Consider the following 23,898-nt stretch of genomic DNA (forward strand, 5'->3'; position numbering starts at 1 on the left):
AGGAAACTACTAACTTGAATGAAAGGATCTAACAGGAGAGCAAACTAAACGGCTCAGGAAAACCAACCCACCAAAACAAGAGGATAATTCCAAGATTTCATGACATAAATCCTGAGCCTTTCACTGAAGCAAACTGCCCTTGACATGATGGTTTCATTGAAGTCTTTAAAGACAATTTTGCTCAGCTAGCACTGAGATGGGACTATAGGATTTAGCTCCCAAAAACACAAAAGAAAGGAGGATATATTGAAGCATGCTGAAGCATAACTTTGATGAAGGTAAATTCTTGTGAAATGAATTGACTACAAGCCATGTCCTAAAAAAGTGAAGCTTGCTTTTGCGGAAGTTTCACAGTCAAGGACCTGAAAATACACAATCTCCACCTGGTCTGATCTCTGGTGAATATAGCTCCAGGAGCTGCTTCACCTACGTTGTCACTGCAGGACTGGAAGCTGAGAAAGCATCTAATAAGTCAGCAAGAAATTCTCTGTCCTCTGAAGTCAGTGTGAGTTTTTGCCATTGGCTTTAAAGTAACAAGAGAAATCTTTCCCCTCTGTACAGGGATCTTGGGTTTCTGAGTATAGAACAATATTTTCCTTTCAGATGGAAGCAGTGGATGGCTGGTAATCTATGTCAACATGACTGGAAGTTTTCTCTGCAGTAATCAGATTCTGAGACAAAGTTCAGCAAGCAAAGATCAAGTTGGCTAGCTAAGCTGTTATCTGAGGCTCTGGCCCACGTTAGTCTGGTTTGTGAATGAATTACATGAAAATGTACCAAGAAGTCTAGAGCTATGAAGTTAGCTACCCATTAGTGGGGGTTATAGCAAAAATTATGCTTCAACGAATACCCACTCAGATTGTTTGCCAGTGCTGCATCAAACCAGCTAGTCTTGGCCCTTACAGCGGTGTTTCAGACAGCTATCACTGCAACAACAGGTCGGAGGCATCACCTGGCTTATTTCTAACCAAAGACTTTACAAAATTGGAGGGATAATATAAATACAGAAACTTGTAAGCAGGTTGAAATCTTTAACCTCAAACTTTTTAAAATGCTATATGATCCAAACCAATTTTTGTGGATGTGTGTGAAAACCTGACCCTTTAAATGTTTCTTAGCTTTGCTCAAAGCAAGAGGTTTCAAATGATCATTGTTCAGTGATGGCTGAGTTTTAGCTGTCATTTCTTTCATCTTCATTCTTCTCTGCCACTTAACGTCTTCAAATGAATGATCTGAGGGTTCCATTTTTTCTTTTCAATGTTGCTCTTTCTGTATTATTATTTTTTGTTGTTCTGTAGCTTTTGAAAACTAATGTCTTCGGGAAAGTTATTGAAACTAGAAAACATCTCTGTCAGCCCCTTGGCTGGTAAGTGGAAACACCAAACACCTATCAGCTGCACGTCCAAGTTCCACTGGTCCCAAATCATCGTCCACATAATTGGATTAGAAAGGGCTCATAGTCCTATTCATAACAACTGTACCCAAAGAAAACAGTGAGTAATAAGAAAGAACTGCAGCTGTGGCTCATACTGAGAATGGCCTGTACAGTGGAGAAAGAGGGGTTGGAAGGGGAAAATGTCCAAAAGTGGAAAATTAACAGTTAACTTCAAAGAGTTTACATTAGGGCTGGAAATGTTTGCATAAAGGAGAGGAAGTTTTGAAACATGGGCACACACAAACACACACATTTGTGCATTTAAAGGAAATGCTCATTCCATATTTTAGTTTGGCTAAAAACTCTGTGCCACAGAAAGCAATAATTATTCCAGCTTTGCATACTGTAAACCTGGTCACTGTCATTCTTTCTTTGCCTCCACATGCCTCAGTGCCACAATTTCTACAATCATAGGGAGATTGCCTTGGCTCTCACTCAGCTGGCTCAGCTAATGCAATTCAGAGGCCTTCAAATGTAAGTTAGTAAAGTATTTAGTTCTTTTTCTCTATAAAAGCTTGTCTATTAACAGCTCATTCAGCGGAAGAGGGAAAAGAAGCTAGTGAGACTTCTTTTGGTATTGTTCCGCAGTGACCCTGGCTTTCTCAAAGTGGTAACCAATACACTAAACAGTGTTTGTCAGTACGTGTTGTTCTGCTGGATAATAGTACATTGTGCTAGCTGCAGTCTGTAGCAGGTAACAACCAACTGGCAAAGGAAGTCTTCTCTGTGGCATTGTAAGGACTTAGGAATGATGTGTGAAAGTCCAGGCGAAAGCTCATTAAGATGATCTGATGCAGCTGAAGGCCACCTCGCAGTGAAAAATGGAATGTGGAAGTGGTCCAATCCTGCCCCAGCACTGTTGTTCCATTTTCACTGTGCTGAGATAAGGTGTTGCCATGCCATGCCACGCAGTGAACGTGCCACATCCTCTGTTTTTCTAAAAGATCATATAGAATCTGAAGTGTTTTGTTAGCTGATGGCTCAAATAGCTCAATCTTTTTCTTACCATTCCATACAGAAATAACAGCAAGTTGGCAAGAATCATGCTTGACACACATTTCCCCACCAACAAAATCCTATTCTCTCTTACTTATAAGGAATTCATTTATAGAAACATCACAGTTTAGGCTTTGTTTTACCCTGCCAAGTGTTGCAGCTCTTGTGCTATCTCTCAGACAAACTGACAACGCTGCAGTACAGAGAAATCAGGTTTCAAAGCGAGTGATTTATGAAGCAGAGGAACTTTCCCGTGCATGCAGAGAGACTCCCCCGTGTGGCACGACTGCTTCGGCCAATGCCACTGCAGCGGCTCCACCAGCCGGGCTGCCGGACCGGGCACGCTGACATGTCGGCCATTAATATAATTAAATGTGGCCCAGCAAAGACTCCCACGTTCAGAAGTGGCCATCCGTTTGCAATTAATGTTGACCGCTCAAGAAAAATGTTGTTCTGTTGTGTTTCTGCTATAGGAAAAAAAAAAAAAAAAAAAAAAAAAGGTGTAATATTTTACTAACTACGATGCCTTGGGAAGAGTTATGAAGTCACGTATTTCTTTGCCATAATTAATCTTACAACATTTTTTTTTTGCTCAACAACATTTCTTAAGACGATACCTTTAATATGTGCTAAAATCCATTTGTACGCCATTAGCTATTTTAAAATCTGGAATTATAAGTTCAATTTGATTAATAGAACAGTTTAAGATTCTAAACAACTTTTTAATTGTACTCCTCTTTCAGGCATTCATGATAAACATTCCTTTAGGATGAGATCTGAGAGCCTAGTTTTCAGACCTGAATGGAGTGCTTTTATGCAATACTCACATAAAAATAACTGTTAACAGAATTTCTTCTACTATCTATTGTATATTTTATAAATATAAATATATTTTCTTGGTCTTGAGCCAGAGGAAGTAATTGTGTTCTTCCAAATCAAAGGGCTTGACTCTGCCCTATATCATACTGGCTTAAATTTACTTGCCAGCTGGATGAAGAGACATTAGATTTACACCAGCGTAGATGAGAGAAGAATTTGGCCCAAAGTGTTTGTTGTTCTCGGTAGCTTGGCACCCTCTTCTCCCATTCTCCTCTTGAAATCAGCATAAAACAGATGCTGAAATTCTAAAGTGTTTTAAACCCTCCTAAACAGTAGCTGAGAGCACAGTGCATTGTAACCACCAGACCTTGATGGCACAAAGATATGCGTCATGAACATGATATCTGGGTAGAAAAGATAAGAGTACAGTCTTACAACACTTCCAGAGTAGCAAAACCCTCTAGAAAGTAACACAGACAAATGCATTTCTGGGGTATTTGGTCATATCCCTCCTTGCACTGGCAAAACTTTGTCTCAGATCCAAATGTAGTTCCAACAAAGTGAATGCCCAGTTATTTACGTCAGTGGAGTTGTGCTCAGCTACAGTGGATATATTTGATGACAGTTGTAAAGACAAATGAAAATAATTTCAGTTGCATTAGTGGGTGTAAGCTTTCAAGGGTATGGATTATTGGTTATTCAACTTTTTGAACTGCATCTTTTCACTTCCAAGAAACCTGTTTCAGACAAGGCATCAAGAGAAGACAGGATGTACTCCAGCAAAAGGCTGTTTGCAGACAGGCAGTTTATGCTCACGACACTGATCTTTGGCAGCAGAGTAAGGGAATGGAAAGCCATGTAGAGAAAACAAAGGATACCTTATGGACGTGCTGTACTGCCAAATCTCTGTGGCCTAGATATGTTCTTGTTATTTAGCTATTTCCATCAGTGCTTATGGGTACGTATTGATCTGACTAGCACTGATGTCTATAGGGTCACTGTGGGTATTTGATTTTATCCCTTTCTTTGGAAAGTTTATTAATATTGACTCTTCTTCATTTAATTGGGGCACTAGCTATGGAATCCCTTTTTAATGGAATCATATTAGCTAATGTACTGCCTGTCCACACTCAAATCCAGAGTGCTTCCCACAAGACCACATTCGAGTAGCTGATAATGTTGTAAGACAAAAACTACAACATATATGTGAAGCCAGAGAGGAATGGCTAAGACAGAACTGAGCTGCAATCTGCAACCTGAATTTCCCTTATGCAACACCCAGGGCCTAAAATAATGAAGTTACTAGCACCCGTAATGCATAAATGTTATTTCTTTCCTTATTCTATCAAGACCTTCCTTTCCTACACTCACCAAGGGCTGTATTCATGTCTGAAATGTAATTATTCATATGTCTAAATGCTGTTCTAAGGTATTAACCAGCTAAATAAAGGACACACAAGCTTGTACATTTTCTTATTATCTGCACTCAGAAGAGTGTATCTCTCAAAGGTACATTGGCAAATATTCCTCTTTAACTTTCTCTTCTCTTAAACAGATTTGGAGACTGGTTCTCCCATTTACAGAACAGATTTTTTTAACTTAAAGTGCTCTCCTGGGATTGCCTAGGAAAGCATTTTTGCTTGATTGGTCTTCATTGTAGAGCAGTTTCAGAAGCCTGGCTTTGGACACCATTTGTGATGTGTTTATATTAGAAGGTCATGTCTTGTTACAGAGCCATTATTGCCTCACCCTCTTGGGACTGTGGCAGTCCTATGACTTTACCCTTCACAAGCAGATTCTGACACATCTTTTTGACATCCATGCAGGAAGGCAGGAGCATGTTGCACTAAGTCCTTTGATAGAAAACAGAACTGAAATGGAAGAGGGGAATGGAACAGCACAAATTCCACCTTCAACAGATTTATATGTTCTCACTGATTTAGCTGCAGGGGAAAAGTTGAAGTCTGATGTTTTGGTTGCAACGTAGGAAACCTTTGAAAGAGTAATACCCTATTGTGATAGTAGCTTTCTGGAGCCCTCAGGAACACAAGGGATGTGAAGGTTAAGATTATTAGAGGCAAGATAGCTATTAACTGTGTCTGCAGTATGTCTATACACAGCACCCTGCAGCCCTTCCTTACAGCAGCTTCTGTTCAACCTGAGTTCCTGCTGCCTGCAGACCACGCCTTTCTCAAGACCCTTTCAAGACATTTCCTTGGGCCCTCATCAAATTTAAATGATGGCAATGCCAAACAGAAAACTAGAGGCCTCACAGAGGCTCATCCGTCCATTATGTACAGAAAGATAACTTCATATTTACCTCATAAATATATTCAGGCCTTTATAGGAAATATACACCCAACTAAGCCCTTCTTAAGAATTTTTTGAGGTGAAAAGGTCTTCCAGACTCAAAGTAAGAGACTTCTTCAAGTAGTCTGTAACAACACACTTTGTGTGTGGGGGGGTTCTGCGTGGGACACAAGACAAGGCCGCATCCCAGCACCTCCACACACCAAACCCAACTACCTATTGCCCTGGCAGGATTTTGACACACCCCATGTCAAAGCTACTGTGTGGGGGAAAAAAAAAACCTGACAGTTGCAATTATCTCTGCAGCAAGCTGCACAAGAGTGTTAAGAACACCCAGGCTGGCTAAAGGATTTTTGCTTCCCTACAACCGATGGTCACAACACTTTCATTGAACTCAAATAGTATTGAAACTTACAGACGTTTAGCAACTGTTATTTATATCAAGAGTTGACAAGTCTGTTGTCTGGTTAATTTCCACCTTAAGTTCTAGGGAGCTGCTGTGTTCCTGGTAGGAAGGGAAATGGCAAGTAAGTGACAGGCAGGACAGGGGGCTGGGTCTGCCATGCTCATCCCTCAGTTCCACTCATTAACATGCTTGGCTCTGCTCCCTGCTACACTGGTAGTCGATTTTTTTTCTTCTCTTTTAAAAAGAGAGGATTTGTGAATTAAGCACACTTACAGCCCTAGCAAGGTCATACCACAGGACTTTGAACTACATTTGCTTTTGAAAGAAAGAAACTCATTGCTGATCAGCCTGACCCTCCACTGCGCCAGTTGCTAGCGCACACTTCTGCAGAATGCAGTCATTCTGAGGCCATTTCAGGAGACAAAAGAGATGTATGATTTAAAGACCGGGATGAAGCTTTCAAGTGGGTATTTCAGCATGTGACCAAGGGCCTGTTCTGAATGATTTAGCCTGAGTGCACCCTAAGGTGGGGGTTCCTTTCATAGATAATACGGAAATAAATGTATCGGTCTTCCAAAGAAGCTACTGCAAACCTGGCAGCATACTGCTCCACCAGGACATCCTGGAGTATGACTGGAGTCAGTGCCCAGACACCCTCATTCAAATAATGCTGGCAGTGCTACGGCTGTGCAGCCTGATGACTTTTGCAGGGCTCTCTGCAAGTGTCCTGCTCCCTTACCTAGAGTTTGCATCACTCATCAGCATTTTCCAAAGATTTCGCTTTACTCACCTCTCTGGGTTAGTCTATTTTTGTGTCTTTATAAATCAAACAACACAGTTGCTGTTGTGATTATATCAAAACAAAGCCTCCTTTTCCCTCACAGATATTTTGCTTGCCCTCCACCTCTGCTTCTCAGCAGCTTCTCAGACACCATGCGAGGCTTTCAAAGCCTCACAGCACACTCTAAGAAGAATGTATCTGTCCTGAGGCTATGAGCAAGTAGCTCTGCAATAATATAATTTATGAAACTACAAGCTCAGCGTCCTTTTCTTCCTTCCTACACAAAGCTAGATAGGAACTATATGCTGAATTAACCTGGAAGTTTTGTGCCTCACATGACTTGTAATCTGAACTATGGTTGCTCCTTCAGATCCTTCATATTGATAGATACTTTGGGGGGATCCTTGCCTGGTATTTTCCCCACCCCAGTCAGATTGGATGGATGGAAATCAGTGGAAATTTATCCCCTTTTTTCCTAAACACAGAAAATTGTAACTTTCCATATCTGATTTTTTTTTCTTTCATTTTTATTTCCTCAATCCTTTATATAATCATTATACATGTTAAGAAGCCTGTTTTGGAAATGATTAATGCTATTAATATTTTTCTAATTCAATAAACCCTCTCATCTTTGAACTCCTCGCAACATTTTTCTGCTTTCTCCAGCTTTCCACTAATTCAAACACATGACAAATGTGAGCCTTCGCTTCGGTTTTCTATTATTTCTCTTGTCTGATCAAATAAATTAACAGACTTTCATTCCTTTCCCAGGAGTAATACCCATATGTTGATGAAGGCAGTATAAAAATATTACCTGTTCAAACAGGAGGGAAAAAAAAAAAAAGATAAAAGTTATCTCACGTTATTCACTGTTCCATGCAAACCAGACAGAGTGCTGATCCTACTCCTTTCACCTTGACAGCGCCCACCATGTTTAACAGTAAATACTGCAAGATTTGCAGAACACCATCAATCTGGTCTAACTGCACTGTATTGCAACGTCTCTTTCCAATCTCTCGATACAGTAGCAGTTATTTTAATGGCATCGGAGTACTTCAGTCACTGTGAGGGAACCAACTGCCCCGTGTAAGGTACACCCTGCCAGGCATGCGGTGCCCGTCCAAGCAGAGCAGCATGCTGCTAATGCAGTTTTCTCAGTTTGGATAGTTAAAGCTGCATCTCCAGGCCAATTTGTACCTGTGTATTGTTGATAGACAGTGTGCCACAGGCGAAGAGATACAGCAGGAAACGGATTCTCATTTGACCGTGTTTAATTTTGTTCCCTGGATCTCCATCATACATCTTTCCGTCTCTGACTGCCCACCCAAATTGCTAACGTGCAACAAAGTGACTTCCGTCACCACAGCCCCTAAACTGATGTGTGATGATGCAGTGATTGATTTGTCACTCCGGGAAAAGTGGGTCGTTGTACATGTTGTACCACAGCGTGCCGCGCCGAGCTGTCCGTGCCGACAGCTGGGTCTTACAGATTTGTCTTTAAAAGTTTGGACCTGAAGGGACTGCGGTGAATATCCACCCTGAACACTTCTATCTTATTTTCTTATTTTTCTAATGGGAACGCTGCTATTCTAAAACCTTTCTTAGCAGCTTGTAGGGGACTGAAGTTATCTGTGCTCCTCAGGAGACACTCTCCCGCTTATGTATTCTCTCTCTTACTTCCATGTTTGCTCCGAGGATGGGAAACATAATTCCTCCAATTCTACGATATGGAGGCAGCTTCAGATTGGTAATTTTCCAGAATAGGAAACTGTAAAGTAATGTACAAAATATATTTGAAATATAAAATGGTATAATTAATAGCTTTCACAAAGGATCTTGAAGCAGGGAGAAAAATACCGATGCAAATAGCTCCTTGAAAAAACGTCATTGCTTTTGTTCTTCTTTAGTGAGATTGCAATAGTGTTTAATAACTTCTCACATTTAATGACACCTGTTGAAAGAGTGCCTCTTACATACCAGGTGAGTCTCGGCCCTGCAGGGCAGCCTGCCTGCCTCACTCTTGCCTTAGGTCAGTAAACTCAGGAACACATTGGGGAAAGGGGAATAATTTGCAGGTTTTTCCAGGGCAGCCCAATGAGCAAATCGATGTTCGGGGCCTATAAAGCCTTTGCTTTGTTTTAGATAAACCCTTACGCAAGCGCCTTCTCCATTCTTTGCACACCCCAAAGGGCGGTGCCCTGAAGGGCAGAAAACTTCTAACCACGTCCTTAAATCTTTACTCTGTTAAAATCCCTATTGGGATAAACACGGTTCTCCTTAGTAAGGACTGCATTCTTAACTTCCAACTGTGATTTTTGGCAGGCACAACCTGGGCTGCGGAGAGAAAGGCAAAAGACAGCCTACGAAAATGCAGCGCTTCATAAATAGGGGCCTTTGGGCTGCAGTAAACCCCTGATGGGGTAAACCCGTGGGGCAAACCTGGCTGGACATAAGGCCACCGCCTCCTCCACAAAACTCAGGGCGAAGCACTGGTAAACGCTCGGGCCTTGGGTGGCTGCGCTCTGGTCGAGGCGGGGGGAGGGAAAATCACTGCCACTGTACTGACTGAGCACTGACTCCTGAATTTCCTTTCTCTGCTTCTCCTCCTGCCCCCATCTCCTGTCCTCTGGCACACCACACATGCGGGAGGCTCTCAGGTAAGCAAAGAGGAGACGGTCACAGCAAATGACAGCGCCAGAGCTGAGCGCAGCACGCACTGATAAACCCCTGCCAAACCCTTTCCCTTCTGAAACACAATCTCTGTAATGGAAATAATTACCAAAGAAACAGACAAAACTACTTCTGAATGAAATTTAAGCTCCAGCAGACCAGAGCAGCGGCAGGAAACGCCAAGCACAAGTAACCATCCCTTCATCCTGAATTCACACCATTCGCTGTTTCTGTTTCCTGCGCAAAGTTATCAGTCTCTGAGAATCTGCTGCTGGGGATGGGCTGCGGGTCGGGCTTGGATATGGAGCACGTGGGGACGGGCTTCACCCGGCTGCAGAAAACTGCCTCGTTTTTGGTTTTTTTTTGGGGGGGGGGGGGGGGCGGGGGGGGGGTGTCTGGAAATCCCTCATGTGTAGGGTACTGGGAGGAAAAAGAGTGAGTTTGTGGGGGGACCTCTGTCAGTTCCCAGGACGATGCATACTACTGAATGAATGACATGTGGGATTTTTTTGTTTGGGGCGGGGGGGTTGGAGGTGTAGGATTGTTCGGGATGGGGACTCTCTGGAAACGCCCAGTACAGAACTGGGGGACAAAAAGTTGTCTGATTTTGTGGCTGACCTCTGGCGATGCCCAGAAAGATGCAGAGCGCTGGGGAAAAAAAAATAAAAAAGGAAAAAAAAAAAAGCCGTGTGATTTCGGTGAGGATTGCTGGCAACACACAGCACAGCGTTACACGGGAAAAAAAAATGCTGTAGGATTTTTGGGGGGGGCTCTGACAATACCCAGCACGGTACGCGGCAGCAAGGGGGACGGAGGGGAGCTGCGTGATTTCGGGGAGACACACACCCTTGGAGATACCCCAATGACACACGGCGCTGGGGAGGGAGGGGGGAAGGGGGCGCCGGGGGGACACCCATCCCGAACCCCCGCCTCCTGCAGCGAGCACGGAGAGCGGCGTAATGGCACGAGTAAGTCCAAACAGACGCCGCCGGGGTAAGAGTGCAAACGGCAAACGGCAAACCGCCTCCGCTCCCTTCCGCGCTCCCCTCAGCACTCGCACTCCGCGGGGCGCGCACACGAGCGGGGCCCCGCGGCCGAGCGCGTCCCCGCACCACCACCGCGGCCGCTTTAAGGGCGGCGGGGGCGCGCCTCCGGGGCGCCCGGCGCGCCGCCGCCTCTCCTCTCCTCTTCTCTGCTCACCGCCGCGCCGCGCTCCCTCTCCCTTTCGCTCGCCCCGCTTTAAAGTCTCCGCCAGGATCCGGGCTCGCCCGCCACTTCCTGTACGGCAGGATGGAGCGCGCCGGGGCCGCGGCTGACCGCCGCCCGCCCGCCCGTGCGCGGAGGCGGCTGTGAGCTCCCGCTCCGCGGCATGCCGCCCGCCTGAGCGCCCCGAGCCGCCCGCCCCGCGCTGCGCCGCGCGGGGTCCCCGCGCTCTCCGGCGCGCCGCCGCCCGCCTGCCCCGCGGCCGTGGGCTTCTCTCCGCGCTGAGGAGGCGAGCAGCAGCAGCAGCCCCCCGCTTCCTCCCGCAGGATCGCGGGGCGCGGGTTGAAACTTATTTTCAACAAGTTTTTTTTTTGTTTTGGTTTTTTTTTTTTTTTGGTTCTTACCCCCCTCCTTTTTTTTTTTTTTTTTCCCCTTTATTTCTTTTTATTTCCGTGTGCGTTAATTGTTTTAGCCCCTCTCCCCTCTTTCGATGTGCGGCTTTGGACATGCGGAGGCTACTGCAACCGTGTTGGTGGATCTTTTTCTTGAAAATCACCAGCTCCGTGCTCCATGATGTGGTGTGCTTCCCCGGTGAGTGAGCGCGCCCGGCGGTGCGGGGGGAATCCCGGTGCCCGTGACCCCCGCGGTGCCGGCGGGAACCCCGAGGCCGCGTTCCCCGTGCTGCGGGCAGCGCTCCGCGAGCTCCGGGGCTGAGCTCCGCGCTGCCGCGTTCCCCCCTCTCCCGTGCGGCGCGGTCGCCGCGGCGTGGGGCTGCCCGAGGGGGGTCCCCGGGCGATTCCCCGCTCTGGAAGGGCTGCCCGAGGGCTCCCGTCGAGCCGCGGGACCGGCGCCCCGATTCCTCCTCTCCCCCGCCACAAACTTCGCTCCGCGCGGTGCTCAGCCCTCCCCGCCCCACTCGTGTTCGCGGAGCTGCCCCGCTCGCTGACCTTGGCGGGGTCGGGGGGTTGCGGAGCTGCGCGCCCGATCCGCTCCGCTCCGGCGCTGACTGCGCTCCGCGCGCCCCGCGGGAGGCGGCGATGCGGGCCGCGGGCTGTGGAGCTCGGCGCCTTCCCGCCTCGCGCTCTCGGCGGCGCATCGCCGTTCCCCCGCACCTTCCGCCGAAATGCGGCGGCCGCGCTCCGCGCCCGCCCGAGCGCTGCTCCCGTTCCGCGCACCGCTCCGGGACCCGCGGCCCCGGCAGCGCCCCCGGCCCGGGGGAGCTCGCGGTTCGGGCCGCGGTGCCGTCGGTCCCCACCAGGGGCGCTCTGCCGCTGTCGCTGCCCCCGCGGGGCCGCGCCGCTTCGGGCTGAGCCGCCGGGCCCCCTCGGCTCCGCTCCGCCCGCTCCCGGGCTGCTGAGCGCAAACCCGTACGTCGGGCTGCGCCCGCTCCTCGGGGTCGTCCTGAAGACGCCTTAACCCCACCCCGAGCCTCGCTCCCCCACGTGTTCCTTTATTGTCTTCCCGGCTGCGCCACCCTCCCGCGGGGGTCGCGGTGGGGTGCGCTCCCCGCCGTGTGTTCGGTACGGGACCACACGTGGCTCGGGGCCCCGCGGCTCCTCCCGCGTGCTGCTGCCGCTGCCCGGCCGTGCGCCGCTCCGCGTGTGCCGGCGGGAGGGAGGCTGCAGTTCTCAAAGCGTCGCAGCAACTTCCACTTCTTTTCTATTTTATTTTATTTTTTTTAAAACACACTTCATTTTTATTTCTTTTTCTAACCTCAAGAGTGGAGCTGAGCTGGTAGAGCTGCCACATCCCGGTCTTTCCAGCAGCTTCTCGGATGGTAGAGTGATTGGAAGCGAGAAGAAAATAAGCTGGAGAGAGGGTTAATACCTCTGCAGCTCTTGAAGAAACATTTATCTCCTTTGTATTGATTTCTTCTCAATTCCAGCCCTCAGAGTGAAGCCTTTCTCTCTGGTTCTGATATATATTGCACAGTAATTACATCTAGAAGGCAGGCTCTAGGCACGCTGGAGGAAAACAAGCTGCGATGTGGGCTTAATGTGACAATGCTGTGAGACTTGCAGATTTAGATCAGTGGTGTTTGATCCTGCTAATATTTGCATTGTGGTTTGTGTATCGGGGGTAGCAGATCTGTGGCTGTTCGCTGCGTGTAGGTGAGCTCTTCAGTGCCAGAGCTGTAAAACAGCTGTGTAATACTTGGGGCTGTCTCAGGGCCGTCCATCGCTCAGGGTTTGCTTGGGAAGCAGACTGTTGTGCAGGCTGCATTTATTCTTTGTCCAGAGAAAACCATGTCACATCACAGTGACTCTGCGTGTGTGTGTGTGAGTGTGAGAGGGGTAGATGTGCTCTGGACTCTGATCATGCATGGGAGATGCCCGAGGCAGGGAAGCTGCAGGGAGGATCTCAGTGGACTAGAACAGGACATTGGTGCTGACAACATCCAATGGCAAATCATTGGAATTGGTGTTGGCGGGGAATCCCAGCCGTTATTAACCATTTAGTGCCTCCTGCGAGCGTTTCAGTTCCTTTCACTCTGCTTCCTGAGGATCTGAGGTGTGTGTTATTTTGTGTGCTAAGCAACAAGCATCTTTTTCCCCCCTCTGCTTTGCATCCAGCTCTCTGTAAATAGGAGGTCATTGTTTGTTTTCTCTGTTCTAATTTACTTTGTAAAGAAGCACAAAGGGTAATTTTTCTTAAAAAAAAAAACAAACAAAAAAGCAAACCATGCTCCAAACAAGCCTTTGCAGTATTCTCTCATTAGGATTGCAGTCAGTGCTCATGGTGTAGGTAGGTGCGTGTGTTGCTGTCCCTTTGGTTGCACTCAGAGGAAGGAGGCATCCTTGCACACACAGATTCGTAGGTAAGGTTTTGCTGTTCCTGAAGTGTTAAGTTCAGTGCATTTCTCTGTGGGCTTGTCACTGGTAATTGCATTGCTTAATAAATCAAACGGAGACAAGGTAGGAGAGGTTGTTTCCATGGGGTCTGTTTGCTCATTAATCTAAATTCACAGTACCAAAAATCAGTAAGACGTAGATACTGATCTTGCTGTGATACCCTTCTATGTAGTTTCCCAGTGCTCTGCTGAGAGATACTTTCCTGTAAAGCAAAAAGTGCACCTTTGTCCATCTGTGGCATCAGATTGCTGTGGCAGTCCTGTCATCTCTGAGTGATAATTGTTGGTGTTTCCTTTGAGGTGCATAAACCTAGATCGGCTCTGTCTTAATGAATGAGATTGTTGCTGTCCTGGTGCATGTCTGTAAATGGGTTTTGGATTTTTTGAGTCTTCATACTTCTGAGTCGAGAGGTAATCCTGCTATAACTATTTTCTGCCTGGAGGAAAAAATAGCCTCAGAGCTTTTCTTATGAACTAATCAAATGCTACTTTAGCTGTTCTGTCAAGGTGCTGAGAGGACTGCCTTTGTTTGCTCAAGGTTTTGCAGAGGAAGGTGTGTTGTGCACGTAGAGAAATACGGAACGTACAGGAGAGGGCCCTCCAAGACTTTATTTAGTCCTGTGGCTTTTATGAAGATGACACTTCTTACATTTTAATTATCCCTTATTTTCAGTGCCTTCTTAAAATACACTTTGCATTCCGGGAAGCCGCTAATGGAGTCCTTGCAGATAAAGAATGTTGAATGAGCCTTCCCAGGCTGTGCGAGCCGAGCTGGCTGGCACGATTCTGGGGGCAGGAGAGCTTGGCTGTCTGTGCAGGAGCAGGTTTTCAGGAGCTGAGTTGTGGTTAACGCAGCCAGGACGTGGCTTTCCGGAGTCCTCAGACAGTCAGAAGTGCTGCATGCATCGGCAGCCAGGGAGTGAGAGGACCCCAAAGTCAGGGAGGAAGCAAGAGGCCTCATGGAGGGGAGGCACTTCCAAAAAGTAAATGAGTGCAAGTTAGGGGTAACTGGAATTGAGTCACATCTGGGCATTGAAGAGATTCAGGTTTGTGTGTTCAGGCTGGGGATGCTGCTGTGCTTGGGAGAGAGAGGGAAGCTCATGCCTGCGTGCGTGAGCTATGGCATCTCTGGCTGTTCTCTCATGCCCTAGTTCCTCTCCTTTTTCACTAGGAAATGGGGATGGAAGGATTTTTGAAATGGAAGAAAAAAAGTATGTTCTGATCAGAGCTGTGAGGCTCTTACTGGGGTGTAGTGCAGAGATGCTATCTTGTCGCTCACTGTCTCTCCTATATCGCGTTGGGAACCTCGGCTGAGCAGACAGGGCCTGCTGAGCTCTGTAAAGGGTTACCCTGTCACCTCTGCTCCTCTGCCTGAGAGCTGGAACAGCTGAGCATTGGGAAATAAAGTGCTTTAGTGCAGCTCAAAAAAGAAACCAGTGTTAAGCTCTTTGCTCGCCCTCTAAACCTTGAACTGGAAGCACGGGGAGATTTGGGGACCATAGAAATCACTGGAAAAAAAACCTATTGATTTCAGTAGGGTGATGGCTTTGCTCACAGCTTCTGTTTCTTTAGCGAGGGATGTGGTGTCTTTAGTTTTATGTGTGCCCTTAGTTAAAGCTGTGCTGTTATTGAGATGCTCGAGTTTGGTTGGGGTTTGTATCCAATTACAGCAAATCCAGCTAACATTGAGGACCCTGTCCACCTCTTGATCAGCACTCAAGGACTAACTTGGGGTTTTCTGAAATAGTGTTATTAAAGTTGGCTCTAGATTCAGTGTTTGGGCTTCACGGTTAAGCTAAAGAAATGACTTCAGACTATTAATCTCTACCATCCTTGGAAAAAATGCTAATCATTTGGTTGCTGCTCTTTAGCAGCCAAATGAACATGTGGCATGATGTGATCTAAAGCCTGAGGGTACAGTAATAGCACTGTTCTTTAGCTAATACATCACATTAATCTGTGAAATTATGGAAAAAATGATACTTACTTCTGTTTGCCCAAGTTGCTGTCTTTCCATTTTTAAAGATCAGAGTTGCTGCTGTGCGTTGACCAAACTGTTATTATTTACATTTACGTGCTGTGGTTCTTAAACTGTTGGCTAGAATCAAACTTTAAGTATTTTAGGAAGTGGAATCTCACCTGAAAACAAAAATTCTTGAAGGGTATTCAGGCATCTGAGACTGCAGGTGTGCCCTATGTGGGTTAGTTTGTGCTTTTACATATCCCTTCTGAGAGCTGCTTTACTATCTGTGTACCTTTACAGATGTTTCCCTTCTTCACCTGATAACCTCCTGTTGATGTTTCTTTCAAGTGAAACCTTTAGGTCCAAGTTGTATTGCTCTGGGCTGGGAGGGATGTGACTCTGTGGACTGCCATGGGCAATCTGCCTGTGTCAGCCTGGTGGAGATGGGGGGTGTTTAGAAGCAGAGAAGAGGAGGAGGATGGCAATTAGCACATGCTTTCGTAGTGAGATGAGAAGCTCAGGCTGTGACCACCTGGAGACAGCTAGCTAAGGAGTGGAGTAATCTGTATGAAAGAGGCTGGTGTTTACCTTGTGTCAATAAACAGCTGGAAACAACCAGAGAAGCCATCATTGGGTATAGTTAGCTTTCATAGAATTATAATAGAATGGCTTAGATTGGAGGGGACCTCAAAGCCCACAGAACTCCAACCCCGTGCCATGGGCTGGCTGCCCCCCACCAGCTCAGGCTGCCCAGGGCCCCATCCATGGCCTTGAGCACCTCCAGGGATGGGCACCCACAGCTCTGGGCAGCCGTGCCAATGCCTCACCACCCTCTGAGTATGGAATTGCTCCCTAATATCTGACTTAAATCTCCCCTTTTTTTTATTTTAAGGTCATTCTCCCTTGTCCCGTTGTTTACCTTTCCTGTTTCTTGGTAGCTTGTGGTAATGCTGGTGCTTGTTACCATGTAGCCAGCTAGACTCCTGCTGAACCTGACCCATGGTAAGTCAGTATGGCTCCTTCCTTCCTTCCCTCCCAGTGCTGCTCACACAGAGTGGCTCTGCAGAGCAGCCTAACCCCGCTGCAGTGAGGACAGGTACCCAAAACCTTGGGTAATCAGGGCTGCTCTGGCTGTGCCTCAAGGTACTTGCTTTTCTGTGTACGCTCCTTGTTTATGAACAGCTGCTGGGGTGCAGTGGATTCCTGTTTGGTTTTTTGTTTGTTTGTTTTGCCTTGAGCTGTAATATGTTGGAAGACTAAGCAGAGACACTTCCCACCCAGAAAATGAACAGATGAACGGGGGCACAGAATGTGAGCAAAACAGTGAAGGTACTGAGACGTTTCCGTGGGTATTGCTGATTTGGTTTTCCTTTTCTCTGGTCCTTTGCAATAGTAATCTTGGGAAGCAGTGGAGGAGAATCATCTCCACGTCTGATTGAGGGAGGAGGGAGAAAATGGCAGTAAAAAAAAAAAAAAAAAAGACATTGGTGCAATCACTGTAAGATATGTCTTTATTACACTGAATGGGCTCACCTTTGGGCAATTTGAATTAGTCTTTGAGAGAACTATGGTTGAAGTAAAATCAGGTGGTACGTGGCCTTGTTGTTTTTAATGTGGTTTTATTATGCATCTCTAAGCTTGCTTGGGAGCTGAAGTACTAGTGTTCTTAATTATCAAGTCATTTGAATAATGATGAACCATTTTCTAGAACCTGAAACTTGACCGCATCGTGCACCTGCCAGCAGAACTGACACACAAAATCTCAATTGACGTGGGCGTTGCAGTTTTTCTATGCATAAATGCTGCAGTGATGCCTGAATATGTTTATCCTGTGCCAGTGTCTGCTTTGAGGGACTTTGCATTCATAGCATGGAGGCCTTTCTAAAGAAAATCTAGGTGTTTTGAGACTTGGATGCTTAGCTTGGGGAAAGCTGCTTTGAAAAATCCTTTTCTCAGCTTGCAGATAGGTAATGAATGAGACCTTGAGCTCTGAAGAGCTGCACTGGTATTTTGAAGCGGAACATGGGATGTTATTTGGTCTTGTGGCAGCTGTTTTGTTCCCTTTTTAGAAATAAAATGTGTCTGTTACAGTTCTTTTGTTGGAGCTGGTTATTCTGCTGATGCTAAGGGGCAGCTATCTGATAACCCCTCGCAAGCAAAGCGGGCAGTTGTTCAGTTTTCCCTCCTTCACTTCTTCCATCCTTTGTCCTTGCAGGAGGCTTGGGAGCAGCACTGAAAATAACCTAAACCCTGCTTTAGTCACAGCACTGCCTTGGCTGTTTGCTCCTACAAAAGCATCTACCGTTTGGATTGTTTTTTAGCAGCCCGCTGTCTTAGAGCTGGAGTTCAGTGGCTGGTTTCTGTCAGGCTGGTAGGAAAGCAGGGTTGGCTGTCCCAGGGTGGAAGAGGCCTTCGCTGCAAGCAGTGGTGAGTAAGCAAGCAAGATAGGAAGGCAAAATCAATTGTACTCTGCACGCTCAATAAGCTGTTTTTCTACTGAAGAAGTACACAAACTCTTCTGTCCTGATTCTTGCTTCCTTCGGACCTTATTTGATTTCCAAAACAGAAAGGCATCCATGCAGAAACCCTGCAGCACTAAGGACCACTGCTCCTTGGGTCATTGTTCAGTATGCTTAGAGATGCACTCCTATTAAATCCATTTTGAAGTAACTAAATTACACATCATCTTAGAGCAAGTTTAGTGTGTTGTTTGTTTTCAGCGGATGGTCCAAATCAGCCTCAGCTTTGTGAACCTCAGTGTGAGACTGCTCCCTCCCCCCAACCTCTTGCATCTTCTTTCTCTGTGGCTGGATGTCTTTTCATCTCCTTCATTCCAGTGGGAAAACTTCAAGTCCAGACAGCAAAGATGGGCAGTAGCTTTCAAATAATTAAGTACAGATGTACGTAACTATCGCATGTGAGTTTAGCCATTATTTTTTTCTATTGACTTTCATTGGTATTTAGATTCCTACAGTTCTTGCAGCCTGCTGGAGACTGTAGTATGGTTGTACTCCAGTCAAAGTGGAAACCAGGTCTGTGTGGCATAACTGTCTCTGAAACGTTGCATCCATTTGTAGGTGAAATGAGAGGTAGGGTGGAACTTTTCTGCTTGTTGGCCTCGGCGCTACAAGTAACAAGCTTATTATTGCAGTGCTGGAACTGGTGTGTTTTGTATTTAAATCTCTGTTTAAAATACAACATACAACTAAAATTTGCCTGTTGACAGCAGTTGCATCATCTTTTAATTGGCGAGAATTGCTAATGGAGTATTCAGGTTCTAAAATTAGTTGTTTATTTTCCTTCTCTTCTTTTGCCCCAGGGTTTTGCATCAGATTATATGGCTTCTGTAGATCTGTTTGTGTTCCAGCGCAACACCTTTGTGCAGTTTTAGCTATTTAAGTAAGTGTTAAAAACACAGGCTTGGTGACAGCGCTCTTGGAAGCTGTAACTTTTTAAATGGTTTCTTACAAATTTTGTTTATGCATTGTAAAATGCTTCTCTTTTGTTTACTGTGAATTAATTCATTGTTATCCTTGTAAACCTGGGGCGCAAAATGTTGCAAGCTTACAGTGTTTTATCTTAACATAATGGCAGGTCCTCAGCTTTTGCAAATTGTCATAGCACCGTTGATGCTACTGTTTCTCTGGCAGTTTTCCTCAGGTGAGGATTTGTGCCATAGCACAAATAGCCATGTGATTGTTCTGAAAGATGGCTGTGCATGTTCTTTACAATATTTCCATGGGCTGCCTTTGTCGAAGGTGTGTGGTTTTGGTACAGTCTCTGTACTTCATGGAGAGTCTTTCTTTTGCTGTGTGATTGAAATGTAGACCCATGTCTGTGTGATTCTTTGGGTGAGAAGCAGAGATGTGTGGTCCTTCTGTTAAAATCCTGCCTTTCTAGAGGGATGCTCATCATGCACAGCAGTCCTTGGAGTCATTGTGGGCTGTACTCTAGTCTTTGACCAAAGCTGTGGCTGTTGCAAAGGAAGGTGTGAGATTTCTGTCAACAGATGCCTTTATTTAGTAGGGATTATTTGCTTTACGCCTGTTTTGAAGCCAGACCCAACTTCTTTCCATTGAATAAAACAGCCACCAAAAATGAAGAAACCAAACAAGTGGTTACTGCAAATACTTTGTGATCATCATTCTGCAGTAACTCAGTGGATGTTAGGTGCAAAGCTCAACCTGCAAGCACAGAGCTGTATTAATAACTGTTCTGTATCTGTTCCATTTTTCTCTACCAGTTGAAAGAGCCCTCTGGTATTTTCTTTCTATGAAAGTACTTACACACTGCAATCAATCCATATCACAGTGTCCTTCTGATTAACTCAGTGACCAGAGCTGCACAAGCCTCTTGCTATCAGATTTTATCCAGCCTTTGAATAATTTTTACAGACTTTTTTTTTACTTTTCTCCAGGTTTTTATGCAACTTATTTTTAGAAAGGTGCACACCAGAGCTGAGCACTGAGGGTTTTACTCATATCTTATATGCACATTGCTGCTGCCCTTTCTGTTTGTCCAGGGATTCCCAGCGGCCTATTTTTCTGCCACGGCAAGAAGGCTCATGTTGATTGTTTGCCTAGCATGACTTCTAGATGGTTATCAGAGCCAGTGCTGAACAAAATAGTCTGCTGTTTGCTGGATGTGGCCTGGGTCACTATTTCTTACTGTTTTCAGCTTCATTTTAATAAACTCTTTGAATAGATCTCTATTTCTTTTTGAAGTGACTTCTCTAAAGCTAGAAAGGCAACTTGACCGTTACAAAGGCAGCCCACTCTAACAGTAGTACTCCATGATCCAAATGTCTTAAATTTGTCTTTTGCTATGTTTTTTTTTTTTTTTTTTTTTCCCCTCCCCTCTAAGCAGTTTGTAAGGGAGGAGATGGTGGTGCATCTCATAATGATGCAGATACCCACTGAGCCTCAGCCGGAATGGCTGTTTGGGTGTAATCCCCAGGAGGTGATTATTGTTTAGGAATGTGTTTTTCCCCATCCATTCCTTCATCCCCTAACTGTTAACCATTCTGCTGTTTTTGGTAAAAATAGCATTTCTTCTAATATCCTCATTTCCTTCTGGTGGATGTAGGTAGGGGGAAGCAGGTATTGAGCTGATGGTGGGGGTTAGGAGATATGCTCTGTTGCTGTGACCCTCTTTCCATTAAGCTGTCCTCCCTTGGGTGCTTCCAGCTTTTCCCCATGATTGTCTTGGGCAGACCATACCGTGCACCAGATGGGGAGGGTAGATCACTTTTCCTCCTGTTAATATGATCCCATCTGTGAAGGGAGAGATCTCTATGACTCAAGCAAGTCGGGGAGTCCGATGTTCCAACCTTTCAGCCTTCAGCCAAATCTGCTGTTAAGATCTGATCCACTGCTATCAGCTAATATTGGATCAAGCTCTGGGATGATGAAAGCTTCATAAACTTGATTGTTGTTGATTGTAGCCGATACATCCTCCCTGCTTCAGGAGGGTAGAGTGCAGGGTGGGCCAGGCCCTGGCCTTGGGTGCAACCCTGGGAGCTGGAGGAGCTGCTGGGCAGCGTGCCAGCAAGGCTTTCACTGACATTAGAGGTGATGGACTAGATGGCCATCATCAGAAGCCCCTTCCAGCATCAGTCAGTGCTGTATGTGTTCTGCCTGTGCACCCTTTAGCACCTGGTTGCTCCTTCACCACGAGCACTGGGTTGCTCCTACTCTGTGTCCATACTTGCAGAAATAACATTTATGTGCATCTGCTGCAGGCTGTGTGAGCTCCTGGTCAGCCGCTGCTGTGCACAGAAGGGGAGCGTGGTGCCCAGCGTTCTTACTTGCTAGAGCGTGAAGCCTGCAAGTAATGATAATACAAGTGTATTTCAATTTGTAACCTGGCCCTCTGTATCAAGATTGGACTACTTCTGTTCTGTTGCACATGTGCATCACTTGGGGAAACATGCTGATAGTACTTAACATTTAATTGCTTCTCTTGATTTTATTTGTAAATTAGAATCTAGACGATCTGTAAGAAAAACCAGCGGAGCTTAATTGGACAACGTTTTAGAGGCACAAAGAGAAAAAGACATGCATCTCCGCAGCATTTGGTGCTGAGACAAATGCAAACTTATTTATCGATCCATACATATGCTGTCATATTTTAACTACCATCTAAGCTGGAGGTCATCTCTATACTGGATTGCCTGAGAATCTGTCGATCTTATCGCCTCGTGTACTCATTTATAGTTGTTTCCATTTCTGGCTTTGTTGGAGAGACAGCTAGTGTTTCAACCTAAATTAAAATCAATAAGAAGCAATTTCATTTGTTTTTAAACTACTGGAGCAGGCTTTTTTCCCTAGTAAAACTCTGTATGTGCAACTAAGTCACTTGGTTCATTCCGTCAAGATAATTGCCAGACCTCATTAATTCCTAATTTTTGCATATGTAGGAATGGGCTTATTTTCCAGTGTACCTAATAAAATGTCAAATATGATTTAAAAATAAACATTTATTTTAAATCATCGCTGGGAAGTAAATGCAGTAAAGAATATTTGGCAGTTAGAAGTAATTTAAAACCAGCTGGAGAGGAAGCATATGCTTGGGAGGCTATGCTGAATGGGTAGCTGTGACCCAGGAGAGCAGCTCTGGCAGGGCAGCACAGGCTTCCCCTGGTGTGCTTGGGCAGCACTCTGCAGGGATGGCTTCCAGTGGAAAAACTGGAGTCTGGATCTTTGTGCCTTCAGTCCTTGGCTTGGTTGTGTCTGCATCTCACTAATTCATGTAAGAAGCTGTTGTCATGTTGTCAGCTGGCTCTTTTACCACACAGCTAGCAGATTGCCAGCAATAACAATTAACCTGGGTCAAATTCAGCATGGAATTGAGACTGAAGCACTATTGGTACTTCCCAGATAAAGCAATGGTAAACCAGAGCATAAAATTAGAGTAAATGTCTGAAGGTAATGCTGCGATGAGGTGTCCAAAACAGGATGTGTTGCTGTGCTGGTAGGTTGATCACAGGCTGCACGAAACGGTCCTCTTCAGCCTGCAGCATGGGGTTCCTCGATGGACAGAGATGAGCACGCTGCTGTGTAATGATTGCCCTCGATGGCAGCTGATGGAGGTTCAGCTTTCACTGGCAAGGCTTGCTGACACTGTAGTTGCTGTCTGGTGGGAAGAATTGGTTTGTCTTAAGAAAAAGCATTCTCAGAAAGGTCAGACCACCTGCTATGGAGAAGATGATTTTATGTGGAGGCTTTTCGTAAGGTGTTTGCTCAACCCCTTGATGTGAAGGTGGGTATGTAGCGTTGTTGGGCCAATGTTTATACAGCACTTATAGTGTAGGCATTCTTAAAATTCTTAATTCCAAATCCCAGAACCTGTCAGAGGGCCTTAGTCTCGTTTAACCTTCCTTCTTTGAAGCTCCTGAGTTTTATGAGGCTACCTGTTACTTTAATCTCATGTTCATTTTTCTCTCACATTTTCCTTTGCTTCCACTTCCTTTCATTGAGATGTGTTAATGAATCAATGAGAGGGCAAACAAAAGGCATGAAGAGGCAGATCTGGTTACCCTGGCAATCAAAGCAGGAATCTGTTCCTTTAAGTTGCTGCTAAAGCAATGTTTTATAGGAACAAAACATAGTTAATAACTAGATGACACTGATGAAGAGCATGTTTCCCTCACCCTTGAAAGCAACTTGAGATACGTGCATGAACTGTTTGAATATGATTTCAAAACAGCAAATGATTTCTTTTTAATTTAACTAATCACTTAAAATCACACAGGAATTTATGCTTATGTGCCAAGAAGCCAGCTGTGTTTAAACATGGGAGCAGACCTGGTGCACAGTGGTCCAGGAATGCAAGGTAGAAGTGAATTGTCCACATGCTAGTGACACCTGTTAGAAGTGAATCCCAAGGTGGAGTTTGTCACTTGGATAATGTGTAACAGCACCAACAGGTCTCTGTCAAAAGGTGATTAATACCTCACGTCAAGCATTTGGCGTCATTAAGCAGTGTGATCTTTTGTCTTCTGACAATTAGCATTCAAGATGAAGCATAAGAGAGCTTTTTTTTTTTCCTGCACTGGGCCTGAGCAGCCTTATATTTTCATAGTAGTTCTGATTATACCTTCACACTTCACTGTTTTGATTGCTATCTTGATCAATGACTATTCTGTAGTCTGAGATTGCATTCCCCTCTTTGCTTCTGTACTTGGGAGCCATGAGCAGACGCTTTGGGTGTAGGCTGTGTGCAGCGCCCAGCACAGGTGAGGCTTGTAGGATGCGTGCTGTCAGTGGGTAACAGCTCTGGCTTGTCTCATTTGCACTCTGTTGGTAACAAGTTCACTTGCTAAATAATTCCGTTCTGATCTTTGGTTTTTAATTTACCCGACAGTTGTGCTTTCTGCTGAACTGAAGAGACTTCGAGCACTCACTGTAATAAGGCAGTGCTCGCTTTCTTTTTGAAGCTGGATGTTTTTAATCTATGTGCTCTG

The 23,898-nt window shown here is 45.7% G+C and overlaps 1 protein-coding gene across 2 annotated transcripts in view; it reads left to right on the forward strand.

Annotated features, from left to right (window-relative positions):
• The first annotated feature begins 10,345 nt into the window (after window positions 1–10,345).
• Window positions 10,346–23,898, forward strand: part of PTPRG (protein tyrosine phosphatase, receptor type G) — a 374,849-nt gene continuing 361,296 nt past the window's right edge. The window contains exons 1-2 of one of the 2 annotated variants that reach the window (XM_046899760.1): window positions 10,346–10,410; window positions 11,093–11,211. In XM_046899760.1, the coding sequence (XP_046755716.1) occupies window positions 11,127–11,211 (85 nt within the window). In that variant the 5' untranslated portion in view covers window positions 10,346–10,410; window positions 11,093–11,126. Of the gene's footprint in view, window positions 10,411–10,687; window positions 11,212–23,898 lie in introns of those variants that run through there. The other variant, NM_001397431.1, reaches the window with a different exon arrangement.

The sequence above is a fragment of the Gallus gallus genome, chromosome 12 (assembly GCF_016699485.2).
Source record: "Gallus gallus isolate bGalGal1 chromosome 12, bGalGal1.mat.broiler.GRCg7b, whole genome shotgun sequence".
NCBI lineage: Eukaryota > Metazoa > Chordata > Aves > Galliformes > Phasianidae > Gallus > Gallus gallus.